The 22625-nt window shown below is 42.2% G+C and overlaps 1 protein-coding gene across 1 annotated transcript in view; it reads right to left on the bottom strand.

The window, feature by feature from the left end:
• Window positions 1-22625, bottom strand: part of LOC139766186 (voltage-dependent T-type calcium channel subunit alpha-1G-like) — a 1124919-nt gene that overhangs the window by 358872 nt on the left and 743422 nt on the right. Inside the window, exon 21 of the mRNA XM_071694457.1 lies at window positions 4955-5139. Coding sequence (XP_071550558.1) covers window positions 4955-5139 — 185 coding nt within the window. The remainder of the gene's footprint in view (window positions 1-4954; window positions 5140-22625) is intronic.

Here is a 22625-nt window from a genome sequence, read left to right as displayed (position 1 = left end):
TGGTATTGCAGTGGAATTTATTAAATAAGGGGGTTACTGTATTGTTGACTGGTTGGTAAGGTTATTTAATGTATGTCTGATTCATGGTGAGGTGCCTGAGGATTGGTGGAATGCTTGCATAGTGCCATTGTACAAAGGCAAAGGGGATAAGAGTGAGTGCTCAAATTACAGAGGTATAAGTTTGTTGAGTATTCCTGGTAAATTATATGGGAGGGTATTGATTGAGAGGGTGAAGGCATGTACAGAGCATCAGATTGGGGAAGAGCAGTGTGGTTTCAGAAGTGGTAGAGGATGTGTGGATCAGGTGTTTGCTTTGAAGAATGTATGTGAGAAATACTTAGAAAAGCAAATGGATTTGTATGTAGCATTTATGGATCTGGAGAAGGCATATGATTGAGTTGATAGAGATGCTCTGTGGAAGGTATTAAGAATATATGGTGTGGGAGTCAAGTTGTTGGAAGCAGTGAGAAGTTTTTATCAAGGATGCAAGGCATGTGTACGTTTAGGAAGAGAGGAAAGTGATTGGTTCTCAGTGAATGTAGGTTTGCGGCAGGGGTGTGTGATGTCTCCATGGTTGTTTAATTTGTTTATGGATGGGGTTGTTAGGGAGGTGAATGCATGAGTTTTGGAAAGAGGGGCAAGTATGCAGTCTGTTGTGAATGAGAGAGCTTGGGAAGTGAGTCAGTTGTTGTTCGCTGATGATACAGCACTGGTGGCTGATTCATGTGAGAAACTGCAGAAGCTGGTGACTGAGTTTGGTAAAGTGTGTGAAAGAAGAATGCTGAGAGTAAATGTGAATAAGAGCAAGGTTATTAGGTACAGTATGGTTGAGGGTCAAGTCAATTGGGAGGTAAGTTTGAATGGAGAAAAACTGGAGGAAGTAAAGTGTTTTAGATATCTGGGAGTGGATCTGGCAGCGGATGGAACCATGGAAGCAGAAGTGAATCATAGGGTGGGGGAGGGGGGCAAAAATTCTGGGAGCGTTGAAGAATGTGTGGAAGTCGAGAACATTATTTCGGAAAGCAAAAATGGGTATGTTTGAAGGAATAGTAGTTCCAACAATGCTGTATGGTTGCGAGGCGTGGGCTATGGACAGAGTTGTGTGCAGGAGGTTGGATGTGCTGGAAATGAGATGTCTAAGAACAATATGTGGTGTGAGGTGGTTTGATTGAGTAAGTCATGTAAGGGTAAAAGAGATGTGTGGAAATAAAAAGAGTGTGGTTGAGAGAGCAGAAGAGGGTGTTTTGAAATGGTTTGGTCACATGGAGAGAATGAGTGAGGAAAGATTGACCAAGATGATATATGTGTCAGAGGTGGAGGGAACGAGGAGAAGTGGGAGACCAAATTAGAGGTGGAAAGATGGAGTGAAAAAGATTTTGAGTGATCGGGGCCTGAACATGCAGGAGGGTGAAAGGCGTGCAAGGAATAGAGTGAATTGGAACGATGTGGTATACTGGGGTCGACGTGCTGTCAGTGGATTGAACCAGGGCATGTGAAGCGTCTGGGGTAAACCATGGAAAGTTCTGTGGGGCCTGGATGTGGAAAGGGAGCTGTGGTTTTGGTGCATTATTACATGACAGCTAGAGACTGAGTGTGAACAAATGGGGCCTTTGTTGTCTTTTCCTAGCGCTACCTCGCACACATGAGGGGGGAGGGCGTTGTTATTCCATGTGTGGTGGGGTGGCGATGGGAATAAATAAAGGCAGACAGTATGAATTATGTACATGTGTATATATGTATATGTCTGTGTGTGTATATATATGTGTACATTGAGATGTATAGGTATGTATATTTGCGTGTGTGGACGTGTATGTATATACATGTGTATGTGGGTGGGTTGGGCCATTCTTTCGTCTGTTTCCTTGTGCTACCTCGCTAACATGGGAGACAGCGACTAAGCAAAATAATAATAATAATGATAAAGAATTTAAATTTCTAAATGGGGAAACAAAAGAATGGATCATATGGAGAGTGCTCATCCTCCTCGAAGGCACAGACTCGGGTGTGTAAACGTGTGCAGATGTAACCAAGATGAGAAAAAATGGAGAGATAGGTAGTATGTTTGAGGAAAGGAAGCTGAATGTTTTGGCTCTGAGTGAAACGAAGCTCAAGGGTAAAGGGGAAGAGTGGTTTGGGAATGTCTTGGGAGTGAAGTCGGGGGTTGGTGAGAGGACAAGAGCTATGGAAGGAGTATCACTACTATTAAAGCAGGAGTTGTGGGAATATGTAATAGAGTGTAAGAAAGTAAACTCTAGATTGATATGTAAAACTGAAAGTGGATGGAGAGAGATGGGTGATTATTGGTGTTTATGCACCTGGGCATCAGAAGAAAGATCATGAGAGGCAAGTGTCTTGGGAGCAGCTGAGTGAGTGTGTTAGCAGCTCTGATGTACAGGACCAGGTTATAGTGATGGGTGATTTGAATGCAAAGGTGAGTAATGTGGCAGTTGAGGGTACAATTGGTGTACATGGGGTGTTCAGTGTTGTAAATGGAAATGGTGAAGGGCTTGTGGATTTGTGTGCTGAAAAAGGATTAGTGATTGGGAATACCTGGTTTGAAAAGAGAGATATACATGAGTATACATATGTGAGTAGGAGAGATAGCCAGAGGGCGTTATTGGATTATGTGTTAACTGATAGGCGAGTAAAACAGAGACTTTTGGATGTTAATGTGCTGAGAGGGGGCAGCTGGAGGGATGTCTGATCAATATCTTGTGGAGGCGAAGGTGAAGATTTGTAGAGGTTTTCAGAAAAGAAGAGAGAATGTTGAGGAGAAGAGAGTGGTGACAGTAAGTGAGCTTGGAAAGGATACTTATGTGAGGAAGTACCAGGGGAGATTGAGTACAAAATGGCAAAAGGTAAGAGCAAATGATGTAAGGGGAGTGGGGAAGGAAGGGATGTATTTAGGGAAGTAGTGATGGCTTGTGCAAAAGATACATGTGGCATGAGAAAGGTGGGTTGTGAATGGTGGAACGAAGAAGTAAGATTATTAGTGAAAGAGAAGAGAGAGGCGTTTGGACAATTTTTGGAGGGAAGTAGTGCAAATGACTAGGAAATGTGTAAAAGAAAGTGGCAGGCAGTCAAGAGAAAGGTGCAAGAGGTGAAAAAGAGGGCAAACGAGAGTTGGGGTGAGAGAGTATCATTAAATCTTGAGGAAAATAACAAGATGCTTTGGAAAAAGGTAAATAAAGAGCGTAAGACGAGAATAAATGGGAACATCAGTGAAGGGGGCAAATGGGGAGGTAATAACAAGAAGTGATGAAGTGAGAAGATGAGGTGAATATTTTGAAGGTTTGCTGAATGTGTTTGATGATACAGTGGCAGATATAGGGTGTTTTGGTTGGGGTGCTGTGAAGTGAGAGGGTCAGGGAGAATGTTTGGTGAACAAAGAAGAGGTAGCGAAAGCTTTGCGGAAGATGAAAGCCGGCAAGGCAGTGGGTTTGGATGGTATTGCAGTGGAATTTATAAAAAAAAAAAAAAAAGGGGTGACTGTGTTGTTCTCACTATCCCCTTGTTTATTTATTTATTTCTTTTCATACTATTCGCCATTTCCCACGTCAGCAAGGTAGCGTTAAGAACAGAGGACTGAACCCTTGAGGAAATATACAACCATAATCTCCATTCATGATTCCAGTTCAAAGGTGGTGTCTGTGCTTATTCCAACATCAACTCACCTGTTACATGCCTTGAGGAACCTTGAGTCCCCAAACTTTGATGTTATCTAAGGAAATGTCTGTCTCCCAACTACCACTTTTTCTTTGTTTGCCAACTGCTGTCATACTTATAAGAATTCTATAAATTCCTCCAACTAGCTAAACTTCTTCCTGAGATTGTGGCAACCTATCACCCCACATGCCAAGATCCTATACTTAGAGAATTTCACCATTCACGAAAGATGGGAGGATTAAAGCCCTCACGTTCTACATTCTCAATGATCTAGAGCATATTATCTTCCACCCCATCTATATTCCTGACCACTGTGACTACTCTTCTGATATTCTGAATCTGTTTTTCATCTCTATCCCTTTGTGCTGTAACATCACAATCTTGCCCCTAATTGATTCATCAGGCCACACTTAAAATGCATCTATCTTAACAACACCTACCTCTCTAGCAGTCTTGTCTAAACATAAATATTGGCCCCTCAAAAAAGCTGACTGGAATAATCCAATTCTTTTTTTACTTTCCTTAGATAAATTACCATCTTTTATGTGGTGATGATTCTGTCTCCACCAGGCACATAGCAGAGGTTATTGTTGAAGGAATGGAAGCATTTACCCCTCTTCTTCCATGGTTCAAATGTTCCTTTTCAGAGGCCATTCAGGCAAGGGATTAGGCATATCAGGCTTAGAAAACTCTTCCTCCAACTCCCACTCAGCATTTATCAATGCCTGTAATCACTGGAAGTACATTAACCATGAGGCAAAGCATTCCTTTATTCAAAGGAAGTGCATAAACTCTTCTTGTCATCCAATGATAGGTCTCTCTAGTCTTTAGCTGAGGGCACTGCCAACAACTTCAGATGCTCTACCTTTTCTTCACTCTTCCATGGTTAGGATATTCAAACAACAGAGCATGCGAGTAACAGACACTGAGTAAATACATTTATCCAAGAATTACTATAAAGCTTACACTTCACTGACACTCTTCTTTGCACTAGACTTTCCTTGTTCACCACTTCTATTGTGGAAAGAAGAAAGTACTGGGAGGAGATTTACATAGGTGATACCTCCATGCTGACAGAGATGATACTGGGGGCCTGAATGAGGTGTGAGTGGTGTGTTGAGGCTTACTGGGATATGTGATGTGGCTTATGAGTATGAAACTCAGTGTGCAATTCAAAACAGTACCACAAAAGTCTTGTATCTTGTGATGTATAGTGCAGTTTATCATAACCATCAAAAGATGGATGTAAAAGTTTTATGGGTTAAAATCTGAAAAGAGGCTGGCTTACCTTAGAGGTCTGAGGGCGCGCAGGAGACGGAAGACTCTTAGGATGCCAAAGATCCGAGGTGAGGTAGTGGCTAAGATGGACATGAGGATGTCTATGATGGAGATGAGGACCAGTGATCCGTCCATAATGTTCCAGCCTGAGTTGAAGTAGGCACCTTTTCCATAAAGCAGACCCTGTGCAATGACCTGTAGATAAAACATAATTACTAGACAAGTTAGAGAAAGTTTATAGTTTGGTAATGAAATCAAATGATAATAAAGATCAGAGATATGTTGAAGACGAGTTGCATGGTCTGTAGGGTCATGTTGTGGATAGGGGTCTGTGGTTTCACATGACAGTTACAGAAGGGATGTGAGTGAATGTGGCCTTTCTTTATCTGTTCCTGGTGCTAACTTGCTACTACAGGAAATAGCAATCTAGAATGAAAAAAAGTGTGTGTGTGTGTGTGTGTGTGTGTGTGTGTGTGTGTGTGTGTGTGTGTGTGTGTGTGTGTGTCTGTGTGTGTGTCTGTGTGTGTGTGTGTGTGTGTGTGTGTGTGTCTGTGTGAGTCTGTGTGTTTGTGTGTGTGTGTGTGTGTGTGTGTGTGTGTGTGTGTGTGTCTGTGTGTGTGTGTGTGTGTCTGTGTGTGTGCATATTTGGTTGAGATGGGGGAGAAGTTTTCTATACTTTCAGAAAAGGAAACAATATGAGTCAGAAGAGAGGTGAGAGTAAATGAGCCTGGAAAAGAGACTTCTGTGAAGAAATATAAGATGTGATTAAGTGTAGAAAGGCAAAAGGTAAGTTAGGGGAGTGGGTGAGGAATAGGAGGTATCTTGGGAAGCAGTGTTGGCATGTGTGAGAGAGGAGTGCAACATGTATAAGGTGAGAGGTGGGCAAGTGAGAAAGGGTATCAAGTGGTGGGATAACAAAGTAAAGTGACTAATGAAAGAGGAAAGAGAGGTTTATGGCCAGAACTAAAATGAAAGGAGAGCAAATTATTGTGAGATGTATAAGAGAAAGCAGCAGGAGGTCAAGGGGAAGGTGCAGGGGCTGAAAAAGAGGGTAAGTGAGAGTTAGGGTGATTGAGCATCAGCAAACTTCAAGAGGAGTAATAATATGTTTTGGAGGGAGTTTAACAGTGTGAAATAAACAAGAGAAAAAATGGGAACATTAATGAAGGGGCCAAATGGGGAAGCAGTAACAGCCAGTGATGAGGAGATGATGTTGATATTCTGAAGGATTATTGCAGGTGTATAATGATAAGGTGGCAGATGTAGGATGTTTATGTTAGTGAGGTATGAGAAGTGAGAGTCATGGGAAGTGGTTTGGTGAAGACAAGAAAGGTGATGAATGCCTTGTATATGGTAAAATGTGGTAAGGTGGATGAAATGGATGGTGTTGCAGGTGATTTTCTCAAATAAAGGGCATGACTGTTGTTGATTGGTAAGTCAGGATTTTTCAATATATGTGTGGATCATGGTGAGGTGCCTGAGGATTGGAGGAATGCATGTACAATGCCATTATATAAAGGGACAAACATGAGTGTTTAAACTACAAAGGGGACAAACATGATTGTTTAAACTGTAGAGGAATAAGCTTGAGTGTACCTGGTAGTTGTATGGGAGACTGGTGATTGAGAGAGTGAAGGCAGGTACAGAGCATGAGACTGGGGAGGAACTGTGTGGTTTCAGAAATGGTAAAGGATGAGTGGATCAGGTGTTTACTTTGAAAAATGTGTGAGAAATACTGAAGAGGAACAGAAGAATATGTATGTGGTTTTTATGGATCTACAGAAAGCATATAATAGGGATGAGAGAAATGCCTTGCGGAAGGTCCCATGTTTATATGGTGTGGAAGGAAAGCTACTAAAAGCACTGAAAAGTTTCTGCTGAAAGTGTAGGGCATGTGTGCAAGTAGGAAGAAAGGAGATTGACTGGTTTCAGGTGAGGGTTGGTCTGTGGCAGTGGTGAGTGATATGTCACTATGGATATTCAATTTGTTTATGGACATGGTTGTGAAAAAGGTAAATGATGGGGTCTTGGAAAGAGATGCAAGTATGTAGTCTATAGGAGGTGAGGAGGCCTGGAAAATGAATCAGTTGTTTGTTACTTATGACACAGCACAGGTAGTAGATTTGAGTGAGAAGCTGCAAAAGTTGGTGATTGAATTTGGGAATGTTTAAAAAAAGAAATCTGAGAGTATATGTGAATAAAAGCAAGGTTATTAAATGGAAGGATAGAAGGACAGGTTAGTTGGGTTGTGAGTTTGAATGGAGAAAACTTGGAGCAAAAAAAGTGTTTTATTAGAGCATTCAAGTCTCACCCTGCCTTCTTGTGGTGACCTCATTAGTACACCCTTTGGGGATGGAACTATAGTGGGAGGTGTTGCCCAACTCCATCAGGGCAAACACCTGAGGTGTGCTCTCACCTTTTAGTTTTTAACAATTTTGGAGCTTCACTGGCTCTGGAAATATTGTGGTAGAGTTGCCCTCTGCCAGTGATCTGTCAAGGGTGAGGCACAAAAGGCTAAGAAGCAGCACTGGAGTCTACCAATTATGCTGAGGATTAAAAGAAATGAGCGATTGAGAGTAATGGCACTGAATGTGAAAGGGATGACCTGTGAGAGTATAAGGAAAGAGCTTGTGGAGGGGTTTAAGAGTTTTAGCTTGGATGTGCTAGGGATTGGGGAAACCCATATCCTAGGGCAGGGTATGTGGAGTGAAAATGGATATGACGAATGCAAGTTGTGGAAGGGCATGGAAGGTGTGGTATTAACAGAATAAGAGAAAATTATTGGGGAAGAGGGAAGGAGGGATGTGCAATTCTGCTATCACCAAGAGTATGGGAGGGTGTTACAGAGCATGGATGAAAAGGATCAAGAATAGTGTGGGCAAAAGGACAGATTGGGATTGTGAAGTATGCATGGGTATGTGTATGTGCTGCTGTGAATATGAGAACTGTAAGAAGTAAGGATGAAATGAAGCTATTCTGAAAAAATCTTAATCACAGTATAAACGGTTTTGAGAATGAGAGGAACGTGGTCGTATTGGGTGATATGAATGTGAAAGTGGGAGGTGAAGAAATCAGTAAGATAGTTGGAAAATGGGAAGTGCCAGGAGTAAATGAGATTAGAAGTTATTTTGTGGATATTTGTGCTGAGAGGGGTTTATTCCTTGCAAACACCTTTTTTCAGCATAATTTGATGATAGATATAGGATGAGGAATCATGAAAAAAGAAGAGCAAAAGGCTTTGACTGACTATTTGACAGTGGATGAAAGACAACACAGGCCATGCTAGATGCTAAAGTTATGAGAGAATTCTTTGAAGTCTGACCATTTCACAGTTCTTGTGGGGATGAGGATCAGGGTAAGATGGAGGTGTGGTGTAAGGAAGAATGGAGAAGTAAAAATGTTGGCAAGTGAGAAAATGAATCAAAAAATGCAGGGAGGAGTATTAAAGATAGGTAACTGAAAGCTTAGATGGATGTGTAGCGAATGTAGCGATGCAGTTACGTGTGAATGAGGTGTTTAAAATGACTAGAGAAATACTATTAAAGGCTGCAGAATTAGTGATTGAATACAAGGTAGTAAGATATAGGAATAAAAAGGGCAATGAATGGGGAACAGGGGATTAGAAATGCAGTGGAAGAGAAGAAAAAGGCATATGGTAGATTGCTTGATAGGAATGAACCTGTGGAAATTCAGCAAAGGAGGAGGGAAGAATATAACATATGTAAGCGGAATGTTAAGAAGCTGATAGAGGAAAGCAGCCAAATGTAGATGAATATTTTTAAAGGAAATGAAAAGTTTTGGGTAATAAGAAACTATACTGGAATGAGGTGAAAAAGGGAGTTGAGAAGGGCAATAATGAGGCTGAAGGTAGAAAAGGCACTGAAGTGGATGGGATCATGGCTGAAATGCTGAAGTATTGGGGAGAAAGTGACAAAGATGATGAATCTGATACGCAATTCAGCATGGAAACGGAAGGTTGCATTTGAGAATTGGGCGCAAGCTATTATTGTTAATCTATTCAAAGGAAAAGATGCTGAGGATACATGTAGCAATTATAGGGGAATAAGCCTGAGAGCATACCAGAAAAACTTGATTGACAGGGTGATGGAAGTGACTTAATGTAGAATAAGTGAAGAACAAGGGGGCTTTGGAAAGGTAAAGGATGTGTGAATCAGTCTCTTGTAGCAAAGACTACCATGGAAAAGTATGTAGCAAAAGGTAAGAAGTTGTATACAGCTTTCATGGATTGAGAGAAAGTGTAGGACAGAAGTGAATGGAATGCTTTATGGGATGTGTTACAGACATATGATGTTGGGGTACAACTCCTGGATGGCATGAAAGCCTTCTATATAGGAACACATGTGTAAGAGTGGATGGACAGTATCGTGAAAGATTTGGGATACTTGTAGGTGTGAGGCAGGACTGTGTGATATCACTGTGGCTTTTTCATATATATATATATATATATATATATATATATATATATATATATATATATATATATATATATATTTTTTTTTTTTTTTTTTTTCAAACTATTCGCCATTTCCCGCGTTAGCGAGGTAGCATTAAGAACTGAGGACTGGGCCATTGAGGGAATATCCTCACCTGGCCCCCTTCTCTGTTCCTTCTTTTGGAAAATTAAAAAAAATTGAGAGGGGAGGATTTCCAGCCCCCCACTCCCTCCCCTTTTAGTCGCCTTCTACGACACGCAGGGAATACGTGGGAAGTATTCTTTCTCCCCATCCCCAGGGAATGAATATATATATATATATATATATATATATATATATATATATATATATATATATATATATATATATATATATATATTTTTTTTTTTTTCTTTTACTTTGTCTTTTTTTTCTTTTTTTTTCTTTGTCGCTGTCTCCCGCGTTTGCGAGGTAGCGCAAGAAACAGACGAAACAAATGGCCCAACCCCCCCCCATACACATGTATACATACGTCCACACACGCAAATATACATACCTACACAGCTTTCCATGGTTTATCCCAGACGCTTCACATGCCCTGATTCAACCCACTGACAGCACGTCAAACCCTGTATACCACATCGCTCCAATTCACTCTATTCCTTGCCCTCCTTTCACCCTCCTGCATGTTCAGGCCCCGATCACACAAAATCTTTTTCACTCCATCTTTCCACCTCCAATTTGGTCTCCCACTTCTCCTCGTTCCCTCCACCTCCGACACATATATCCTCTTGGTCAATCTTTCCTCACTCATTCTCTCCATGTGCCCAAACCATTTCAAAACACCCTCTTCTGCTCTCTCAACCACGCTCTTTTTATTTCCACACATCTCTCTTACACTTACGTTACTTACTCGATCAAACCACCTCACACCACACATTGTCCTCAAACATCTCATTTCCAGCACATCCATCCTCCTGCGCACATCTCTATCCATAGCCCACGCCTCGCAACCATACAACATTGTTGGAACCACTATTCCTTCAAACATACCTATTTTTGCTTTCCGAGATAATGTTCTCGACTTCCACACATTCTTCAAGGCTCCCAGAATTTTCGCCCCCTCCCCCACCCTATGATCCACTTCCGCTTCCATGGTTCCATCCGCTGACAGATCCACTCCCAGATATCTAAAACACTTCACTTCCTCCAGTTTTTCTCCATTCAAACTCACCTCCCAATTGACTTGACCCTCAACCCTACTGTACCTAATAACCTTGCTCTTATTCACATTTACTCTTAACTTTCTTCTTCCACACACTTTACCAAACTCAGTCACCAGCTTCTGCAGTTTCTCACATGAATCACCCACCAGCGGTGTATCATCAGCGAACAACAACTGACTCACTTCCCAAGCTCTCTCATCCCCAACAGACTTCATACTTGCCCCTCTTTCCAAAACTCTTGCATTTACCTCCCTAACAACCCCATCCATTAACAAATTAAACAACCATGGAGACATCACACATCCCTGCCGCAAACCTACATTCACTGAAAACCAATCACTTTCCTCTCTTCCTATACGTACACGTGCCTTACATCCTCGATAAAAACTTTTCACTGCTTCTAACAACTTGCCTCCCACACCATATATTCTTAATACCTTCCACAGAGCATCTCTATCAACTCTATCATATGCCTTCTCCAGATCCATAAATGTTACATACAAATCCATTTGCTTTTCTGAGTATTTCTCACATACATTCTTCAAAGCAAACACCTGATCCACACATCCTCTACCACTTCTGAAACCACACTGCTCTTCCCCAATCTGATGCTCTGTACATGCCTTCACCCTCTCAATCAATACCCTCCCATATAATTTACCAGGAATACTCAACAAACTTATACCTCTGTAATTTGAGCACTCACTCTTATCCCCTTTGCCTTTGTACAATGGCACTATGCACACATTCTGCCAATCCTCAGGCACCTCACCATGAGTCATACATACATTAAATAACCTTACCAACCAGTCAATAATACAGTCACCCCCTTTTTTAATAAATTCCACTGCAATACCATCCAAACCTGCTGCCTTGCCGGCTTTCATCTTCCGCAAAGCTTTTACTACCTCTTCTCTGTTTACCAAAATCATTTTCCCTAACCCTCTCACTTTGCACACCACCTCGACCAAAACACCCTATATCTGCCACTCTATCATCAAACACATTCAACAAACCTTCAAAATACTCACTCCATCCCCTTCTCACATCACCACTACTTGTTATCACCTCCCCATTAGCGCCCTTCACTGAAGTTCCCATTTGCTCCCTTGTCTTACGCACTTTATTTACCTCCTTCCAGAACATCTTTTTATTCTCCCTAAAATTTAATGATACTCTCTCACCCCAACTCTCATGTGCCCTCTTTTTCACCTCTTGCACCTTTCTCTTGACCTCCTGTCTCTTTCTTTTATACATCTCCCACTCAATTGCATTTTTTCCCTGCAAAAATCGTCCAAATGCCTCTCTCTTCTCTTTCACTAATAATCTTACTTCTTCATCCCACCACTCATCACCCTTTCTAATCAACGCACCTCCCACTCTTCTCATGCCACAAGCATCTTTTGTGCAATCCATCATTGATTCCCTAAATACATCCCATTCCTCCCCCACTCCCCTTACTTCCATTGTTCTCACCTTTTTCCATTCTGTACTCAGTCTCTCCTGGTACTTCCTCACACAAGTCTCCTTCCCAAGCTCACTTACTCTCACCACTCTCTTCACCCCAACATTCACTCTTCTTTTCTGAAAACCCATACAAATCTTCACCTTAGCCTCCACAAGAAAATGATCTGACATCCCTCCAGTTGCACCTCTCAGCACATTAACATCCAAAAGTCTCTCTTTCGCGCGCCTGTCAATTAACACGTAATCCAATAATGCTCTCTGGCCATCTCTCCTACTTACATACGTATACTTATGTATATCTCGCTTTTTAAACCAGGTATTCCCAATCACCAGTCCTTTTTCAGCACATAAATCTACAAGCTCTTCACCATTTCCATTTACAACACTGAACACCCCAGGTATACCAATTATTCCCTCAACTGCCACATTACTCACCTTTGCATTCAAATCACCTATCACTATAACCCGGTCTCATGCATCAAAACCACTAACACACTCATTCAGCTGCTCCCAAAACACTTGCCTCTCATGATCTTTCTTCTCATGCCCAGGTGCATATGCACCAATAATCACCCATCTCTCTCCATCAACTTTCAGTTTTACCCATGTTAATCGAGAATTTACTTTCTTACATTCTATCACATACTCCCACAACTCCTGTTTCAGGAGTACTGCTACTCCTTCCCTTGCTCTTGTCCTCTCACTAATCCCTGACTTTACTCCCAAGACATTCCCAAACCACTCTTCCCCTTTACCCTTGAGTTTCGTTTCACTCAGAGCCAAAACATCCAGGTTCCTTTCCTCAAACATACTACCTATCTCTACTTTTTTCACATCTTGGTTACATCCACACACATTCAGACACCCCAGTCTGAGCCTTCCCTTCGAGGAGGATGAGCACTCCCCACGTGACTCCTTATTCTGTTTCCCATTTTAGAAAGTTAAAAAATACAAGGCGGGGAGGATTTCTGGCCCCCCGCTCCCGTCCCCTCTAGTCGCCTTCTACGACACGCGAGGAATGCGTGGGAAGTATTCTTTCACCACTATCCCCATGCATAATATATATATATATATATATACATATATATATATACATGCTGGAAATGAGATGTTTGAGGACAATGTGTGGTGTGAGGTGGTTTGATCGAGTAAGTAACGTAAGGGTAAGAGAGATGTGTGGAAATAAAAAGAGCGTGGTTGAGAGAGCAGAAGAGGGTGTTTTGAAATGGTTTGGGCACATGGAGAGAATGAGTGAGGAAAGATTGACCAAGAGGATATATGTGTCGGAGGTGGAGGGAACGAGGAGAAGTGGGAGACCAAATTGGAGGTGGAAAGATGGAGTGAAAAAGATTTTGTGTGATCGGGGCCTGAACATGCAGGAGGGTGAAAGGAGGGCAAGGAATAGAGGGAATTGGATCGATGTGGTATACCGGGGTTGACGTGCTGTCAGTGGATTGAATCAGGGTATGTGAAGCGTCTGGGGTAACCCATGGAAAGCTGTGTAGGTATGTATATTTGCATGTGTGGATGTATGTATATACATGTGTATGGGGGTGGGTTGGGCCATTTCTTTCGTCTGTTTCCTTGCGCTATCTCGCAAACGCGGGAGACAGTGCCAAACAAAAAAAAAAAAAGAGAAAATATACATATATATATACATACACATACACATGCACATATACACATGCACACACATATACATATATATACATATGAAAAAAGTAAGAAATAATTTAGAAAACTGAAACTTCTAGCTTGAAATGAAATGAGAAAATGAATGTCACATAATGGTTTAACCTCTGGCTATGGAAAAGGGAAATGTATAATTTATCTACACAAACGTCAATAGCAGTTCTCATCAATTTAACCACTGGATTGCGCAAAAGATGCTTGTGGTATGAGAAGAGTGGGAGGTGGGTTGATTAGAAAGGGTAGTGAGTGGTGGGATGAAGAAGTAAGAGTATTAGTGAAAGAGAAGAGAGAGGCATTTGGACGATTTTTGCAGGGAAAAAATGCAATTGAGTGGGAGATGTATAAAAGAAAGAGACAGGAGGTCAAGAGAAAGGTGCAAGAGGTGAAAAAAAGGGCAAATGAGAGTTGTGGTGAGAGAGTATCATTAAATTTTAGGGAGAATAAAAAGATGTTCTGGAAGGAGGTAAATAAAGTGCGTAAGACAAGGGAGCAAATGGGAACTTCAGTGAAGGGCGCAAATGGGGAGGTGATAACAAGTAGTGGTGATGTGAGAAGGAGATGGAGTGAGTATTTTGAAGGTTTGTTGAATGTGTTTGATGATAGAGTGGCAGATATAGGGTGTTTTGGTCGAGGTGGTGTGCAAAGTGAGAGGGTCAGGGAAAATGATTTGGTAAACAGAGAAGAGGTAGTGAAAGCTTTGCGGAAGATGAAAGCCGGCAAGGCAGCAGGTTTGGATGGTATTGCAGTGGAATTTATTAAAAAAGGGGGTGACTGTATTGTTGACTGGTTGGTAAGGTTATTTAATGTATGTATGACTCATGGTGAGGTGCCTGAGGATTGGCGGAATGCGTGCATAGTGCCACTGTACAAAGGCAAAGGGGATAAGAGTGAATGCTCAAATTACAGAGGTATAAGTTTGTTGAGTATTCCTGGTAAATTATATGGGAGGGTATTGATTGAGAGGGTGAAGGCATGTACAGAGCATCAGATTGGGGAAGAGCAGTGTGGTTTCAGAAGTGGTAGAGGATGTGTGGATCAGGTGTTTGCTTTGAAGAATGTATGTGAGAAATACTTAGAAAAGCAAATGGATTTGTATGTAGCATTTATGGATCTGGAGAAGGCATATGATAGAGTTGATAGAGATGCTCTGTGGAAGGTATTAAGAATATATGGTGTGGGAGGAAAGTTGTTAGAAGCAGTGAAAAGTTTTTATCGAGGATGTAAGGCATGTGTACGTGTAGGAAGAGAGGAAAGTGATTGGTTCTCAGTGAATGTAGGTTTGCGGCAGGGGTGTGTGATGTCTCCATGGTTGTTTAATTTGTTTATGGATGGGGTTGTTAGGGAGGTAAATGCAAGAGTTTTGGAAAGAGGGGCAAGTATGAAGTCTGTTGGGGATGAGAGAGCTTGGGAAGTGAGTCAGTTGTTGTTCGCTGATGATACAGCGCTGGTGGCTGATTCATGTGAGAAACTGCAGAAGCTGGTGACTGAGTTTGGAAAAGTGTGTGGAAGAAGAAAGTTAAGAGTTATTAGGTACAGTAGGGTTGAGGGTCAAGTCAATTGGGAGGTGAGTTTGAATGGAGAAAAACTGGAGGAAGTGAAGTGTTTTAGATATCTGGGAGTGGATCTGGCAGCGGACGGAACCATGGAAGCGGAAGTGGATCATAGGGTGGGGGAGGGGGCGAAAATTCTGGGGGCCTTGAAGAATGTGTGGAAGTCGAGAACATTATCTCGGAAAGCAAAAATGGATATGTTTGAAGGAATAGTGGTTCCAACAATGTTGTATGGTTGCGAGGCGTGGGCTATGGATAGAGTTGTGCGCAGGAGGATGGATGTGCTGGAAATGAGATGTTTGAGGACAATGTGTGGTGTGAGGTGGTTTGATCGAGTGAGTAACGTAAGGGTAAGAGAGATGTGTGGAAATAAAAAGAGCGTGGTTGAGAGAGCAAAAGAGGGTGTTTTGAAGTGGTTTGGGCACATGGAGAGGATGAGTGAGGAAAGATTGACCAAGAGGATATATGTGTCGGAGGTGGAGGGAACAAGGAGAAGAGGGAGACCAAATTGGAGGTGGAAAGATGGAGTGAAAAAGATTTTGTGTGATCGGGGCCTGAACATGCAGGAGGGTGAAAGGAGGGCAAGGAATAGAGTGAATTGGAGCGATGTGGTATACCGGGGTTGACGTGCTGTCAGTGGACTGAAGCAGGGCATGTGAAGCGTCTGGGGTAAACCATGGAAAGCTGTGTAGGTATGTATATTTGCGTGTGTGGACGTATGTATATACATGTGTATGGGGGGGGTTGGGCCATTTCTTTCGTCTGTTTCCTTGCGCTACCTCGCAAACACGGGAGACAGCGACAAAGTATAATAAAAAAATATAAAAAAAATATCAATAAGCTTCAATGTCTAAGCTACATTTTTTTTCCAATTTCACTATCTTCTTGTCAAAGCACCATGTATGAAAACTATCACTCCAGTAACACAACTATAAACATTTACTTCCCCTTTAAAAAAGTTCTGGGGAAGTCTGTCTCGATACACTATGGGACACTCTACCACCTATGTAAGAAAGTGCAAATTTTCTCAATGTATTCTCCAAAAGACACCTCTTCATAACACAATCGGTAGTTCTAAACTGATTCTAGGTATTCAAAATCTCTTTTGTCTGGTACTTTATAATGTTGCTTAGGTGATTCCTTCAACTGAATATATATATATATATATATATATATATATATATATATATATATATATATATATATATATATATACATATATAATGGCGAAAAGTATGAAAGAAATATGTGGAAGAATGTGTGGAAGTCAAGAACATTATCTCGGAAAGCAAAAATGGGTATGTTTGAAGGAATAGTGGTTCCAACAATGTTGTATGGTTGCGAGGCGTGGACTATGGATAGAGTTGTGCGCAGGAGGGTGGATGTGCTGGAAATGAGATGTTTGAGGACAATGTGTGGTGTGAGGTGGTTTGATCGAGTAAGTAATGTAAGGGTAAGAGAGATGTGTGGAAATAAAAAGAGCGTGGTTGAGAGAGCAGAAGAGGGTGTTTTGAAATGGTTTGGGCACATGGAGAGAATGTGAGGAAAGATTGACGAAGAGGATATATGTGTCGGAGGTGGAGAGAACGAGGAGAAGTGGGAGACCAAATTGGAGGTGGAAAGATGGAGTGAAAAAGATTTTGTGTGATCGGGGCCTGAACATGCAGGAGGGTGAAAGGAGGGCAAGGAATAGAGTGAATTGAATCGATGTGGTATACCGGGGTTGACGTGCTGGCAGTGGATTGAATCAGGGCATGTGAAGTGTCTGGGGTAAACCATGGAAAGTTGTGTGGGGCCTGGATGTGGAAAGGGAGCTGTGGTTTCGGGCACAATTGCATGACAGCTAGAGACTGAGTGTGAACGAATGGGGCCTTTGTTGTCTTTTCCTAGTACTACCTCGCACACATGAGGGGGGAGGGGGATGGTATTCCATGTGTGGCGAGGTGGCGATGGGAATGAATAAAGGCAGACAGTGTGAATTGTGTTCATGGTTATATATGTATGTGTCTGTGTGTGTATATATATGTGTACATTGAGATGTATAGGTATGTATATTTGCGTGTGTGGACGTGTATGTATATACATTGTGTATGGGGGTGGGTTGGGCCATTTCTTTCGTCTGTTTCCTTGCGCTACCTCATAAATGCGGAAGACAGCAACAAAGCAAAATAAAAATAAATATATATATATATATATATATATATATATATATATATTTTTTTTTTTCTTTTTGCTTTGTCGCTGTCTCCCGTGTTTGCATGGTAGCACAAGGAAACAGATGAAAGAAATGGCCCAACCCACCCCCATACACATGTATATACATATGTCCACCCACGCGAACATACATACCTACACAGCTTTCCATGGTTTACCCCAGACCCTTCACATGCCCTGATTCAATCCACTGACAGCACGTCAACCCCGGTATACCACATCGATCCAATTCACTCTATTCCTTGCCCTCCTTTCACCCTCCTGCATGTTCAGGCCCCGATCACACAAAATCTTTTTCACTCCATCTTTCCACCTCCAATTTGGTCTCCCACTTCTCCTCGTTCCCTCCACCTCCGACACATATATCCTCTTGGTCAATCTTTCCACACTCATTCTCTCCATGTGCCCAAACCATTTCAAAACACCCTCTTCTGCTCTCTCAACCACGCTCTTTTTATTTCCACACATCTCTCTTACACTTACGTTACTTACTCGATCAAACCACCGCACACCACACATTGTCCTCAAACATCTCATTTCCAGCACATCCATCCTCCTGCACACAATTCTATCCATAGCCCACGCCTCGCAACCATACAACATTGTTGGAACCACTATTCCTTCAAACATACCCATTTTTGCTTTCAGAGATAATGTTCTTGACTTCCACACGTTCTTCAAGGCTCCCAGGATTTTCGCCCCCTCCCCCACCCTATGATCCACTTCCGCTTCCATGGTTCCATCCGCTGCCAGATCCACTCCCAGATATCTAAATACTTTACTTCCTCCAGTTTTTCTCCATTCAAACTTACCTCCCAATTGATGCTCTGTGGAAGGTATTAAGAATATATGGTGTGGGAGGCAAGTTGTTAGAAGCAGTGAAAAGTTTTTATCGAGGATGTAAGGCATGTGTACGTGTAGGAAGAGAGGAAAGTGATTGGTTCTCAGTGAATGTAGGTTTGCGGCAGGGGTGCGTGATGTCTCCATGGTTGTTTAATTTGTTTATGGATGGGGTTGTTAGGGAGGTGAATGCAAGAGTTTTGGAAAGAGGGGCAAGTATGAAGTCTGTTGGGGATGAGAGAGCTTGGGAAGTGAGTCAGTTGTTGTTTGCTGATGATACAGCACTGGTGGCTGATTCATGTGAAAAACTGCAGAAGCTGGTGACTGAGTTTGGTAAAGTGTGTGAAAGAAGAAAGTTAAGAGTAAATGTGAATAAGAGCAAGGTTATTAGGTACAGCAGGGTTGAGGGTCAAGTCAATTGGGAGGTGAGTTTGAATGGAGAAAAACTGGAGGAAGTAAAGTGTTTTAGATATCTGGGAGTGGATCTGGCAGCGGATGGAACCATGGAAGCGGAAGTGGATCATAGGATGGGGGAGGGGGCGAAAATTCTGGGAGCCTTGAAGAATGTGTGGAAGTCGAGAACATTATCTCGGAAAGCAAAAATGGGTATGTTTGAAGGAATAGTGGTTCCAACAATGTTGTATGGTTGCGAGGCATGGGCTATGGATAGAGTGGTGCGCAGGAGGATGGATGTGCTGGAAATGAGATGTTTGAGGACAATGTGTGGTGTGAGGTGGTTTGATCGAGTAAGTAACGTAAGGGTAAGAGAGATGTGTGGAAATAAAAAGAGCGTGGTTGAGAGAGCAGAAGAGGGTGTTTTGAAATGGTTTGGGCACATGGAGAGAATGAGTGAGGAAAGATTGACCAAGAGGATATATGTGTCGGAGGTGGAGGGAACGAGGAGAAGAGGGAGACCAAATTGGAGGTGGAAGGATGGAGTGAAAAAGATTTTGTGTGATCGGGGCCTGAACATGCAGGAGGGTGAAAGGAGGGCAAGGAATAGAGTGAATTGGAGCGATGTGGTATACCGGGGTTGACGTGCTGTCAGTGGATTGAATCAGGGCATGTGAAGCATCTGGGGTAAACCATGGAAAGCTGTGTAGGTATGTATATTTGCGTGTGTGGACGTATGTATATACATGTGTATGGGGGTGGGTTGGGCCATTTCTTTCGTCTGTTTCCTTGCGCTACCTCGCAAACGCGGGAGACAGAAAAAAAAAATATATATATATATTATCCCTGGGGATAGGGGAGTAAGAATACTTCCCACGTATTCCCTGCGTGTCATAGAAGGCGACTAAAAGGGGAGGGAGCGGGGGGCCGGAAATCCTCCCCTCTCGTTTTTTTTTAACTTTCCAAAAGAAGGAACAGAGTGGGCCAGGTGAGGATATTCCAAAAAAGGCCCAGTCCTCTGTTCTTAACGCTACCTCACTAACGTGGGAAATGGCGAATAGTTTAAAAAAAAAAAGATATATATATATATATATATATATATATATATATATATATATATATATATATATATATATATATATATATATATATCATCATTATATATCATACTTTGTCGCTGTCACCTGCGTTAGCGAGGTAGTGCAAGGGAACAGACGAAAGAATGACCCAAGCCACCCACATACACATGTATATACATACACGTCCACACATTAACATATACATACCTATACATCTCAACGTATACATATATATACACACACAGACATATACATATATACAAATGTACATAATTCATACTGTCTGCCTTTATTCATTACCATCGCCACCCTGCCACACATGAAATAACATCCCCCTCCCCCCGCATGTGCGCGAGGTAGTGCTAGGGAAAGAAAACAAAGGCCACATTTGTTCACACTCAGTCTCTAGCTGTCATGTATAATACACTGAAACCACAGCTCCCTTTCCACATCCAGGCCCTACAGAACTTTCCATGGTTTACCCCAGACGCTTCACATGCCCTGGTTCAATCCATTGACAGCACATCGACCCCAGTATACCACATCGTTCCAATTCACTCTATTCCTTGCAAGCCTTTCACCCTCCTGCATGTTCAGGCCCCAATCACTCAAAATCTTTTTCACTCCATCTTTCCACCTCCAATTTGGTCTCCCACTTCTCCTCGTTCCCTCCACCTCTGACACATATATCCTCTTGGTCAATCTTTCCTCACTCATTCTCTCCATGTGACCAAACCATTTCAAAACACCCTCTTCTGCTCCCTCAATCACACTCTTTTTATTACCACACATCTCTCTTACCCTTACATTACTTACTTGATCAAAGCACCTCACACCACATATTGTCCTCAAACATCTCATTTCTAGCACATCCAACCTCCTCCGGACAACTCTATCTATAGTCCACACCTCGCAACCATATAACATTGTTGGAACCACTATTCCTTCAAACATACCTATTTTTGCTTTCCGAGATAATGTTCTCGACTTCCACACATTCTTCAACACTCCCAGAAATTTCACCCCCTCCCCCACCCCATGATTCACTTCCGCTTCCATGGTTCCATCCGCTGCCAAATCCACTCCCAGATATCTAAAACACTTCACTTCCTCCAGTATTCCTCCATTCAAACTTACCTCCCAACTGACTTGTCCCTCAACCCTACTGTACCTAATAACCTTGCTCTTATTGACAATTACTCTCAGCTTTCTTCTTTCACACACTTTACCAAACTCAGTCACCAGCTTCTGCAGTTTCTCACATGAATCAGCCACAAGCACTGTACCATCAGCGAACAACAACTGACTCACTTCCCAAGCTCTCTCATCCACAACAGACTGCATACTTGCCCCTCTTTCCAAAACTCTTGCATTCACCTCCCTATATATGGATGGAGTGATAAGAGACATGAAGGCAAAACCAAGCATAAGGGATGCAGAGATGGAGTGTGGCGGTGAGATATGGTGGCTAGTATCAAACCTATTTGCGGATGATACTGTGTTGTTCTCTGAGAGTGGAGTTGCAGAAGGTTATATGTGTGTTTTATAATGTGTGTAAGCATAGACAACTGAAGGTAAATGCAAGTAAAAGTAAAGCAACAATTTTTGAAAGTAAACAGAGTGAACGTATAGATTTTGTAAAACCATATAGAGCAGACGAAGCAAGTGTATGGGAGGAGAGTTAGAGAATTTTAGTATTTAGAAGCCATCATGGGTAAGTTTGGTGATATGGAATAAGAGATAAGGGAGAGAGCAGTACAGGGTAGAAGAGCCACTGGGTTACTTAATAGAATAAGAAAGGTAGAGGTGTAAGTACGGAATTGAGGAGAGGATCAAAGGACAGCATAGTCCTCCCAACCCTGACCTATGCAGCCAAAACATGGACATGGAGTAAATCACAGAGGTGAAGAATCCAGGCTGCAGAAATGAGCTATTTGAGAAGAGCATGTGGTGTGACTAGATGGAATGAAGAAAGAGATGAAGGGGAGTATGAGAGATGTGGAATGGTAGGGAATGCAAAAGGAATTAATTGTGGGGTGGTAAAATGGGTGAAACGTATTACTTTGAGGTGGTTTGTGCATGTGGAAAAAATGCAAGACTGGCAGTTTACAAGGAGAGTGTCTGATAGTACAATGAAAGGGGTTGGTGAGAGAAATGGTGGAAGAATGCATGGAATGGTTCATATGAGGGAGGCATATAAGGACAGGGATAAATGGAGACTCTTTTGCCATGGCCACCCCTTGATGGGAGTTCCTGGAGAGAACTGGCATCAGAGATATAGAATGTATGTGAGAAATACTTATAAAAACAGATGGATTTGTATGTAGCTTTATGGATCTGGAGAAGGCATATAACAGGGCTAACAGAGATGCTTTGTTGAAGGTTTTAAGAATATATGGTATGGGAGGTAAGCTGCTAGAAGCGGTGAAAAGTTCTTACCATGAATGCAAAGCATGTGTACAAGTAGGAAGAGAGGAGAGTGATTGGCTTCCAGTCAAGGTCGGCCAGCAGCAGGGGTGTGTGTTGTCCCCATGGTGGTTTAATTTGTTTTATGGATGGGGTGGTTAGGGAGGTAAATGCAAGAGTTGTGGATAAAGGGGCAAGTATGCAGTCAGTTGTGGATGAGAGGGCCTGGGAAGTGGGTCAGTTGTTTGCCAATGATACAGCACTGGTGGCTGATTTAAGTGAGAAACTGCAGAAGCTGGTGACTGAGTTTGGAAAAGTGTGTAAAAGGAGAAAGCCGAGAGTACACATGAATAAGAGCAAGGTTATTAGGTTCAGCAGAGT

This window comes from Panulirus ornatus, chromosome 57 (genome assembly GCF_036320965.1).
Source record: "Panulirus ornatus isolate Po-2019 chromosome 57, ASM3632096v1, whole genome shotgun sequence".
In the NCBI taxonomy this organism is placed as follows: domain Eukaryota; kingdom Metazoa; phylum Arthropoda; class Malacostraca; order Decapoda; family Palinuridae; genus Panulirus; species Panulirus ornatus.
Note: the sequence above shows the minus strand (reverse complement) of the source record. Positions and strands in the feature narration are given on the sequence as shown.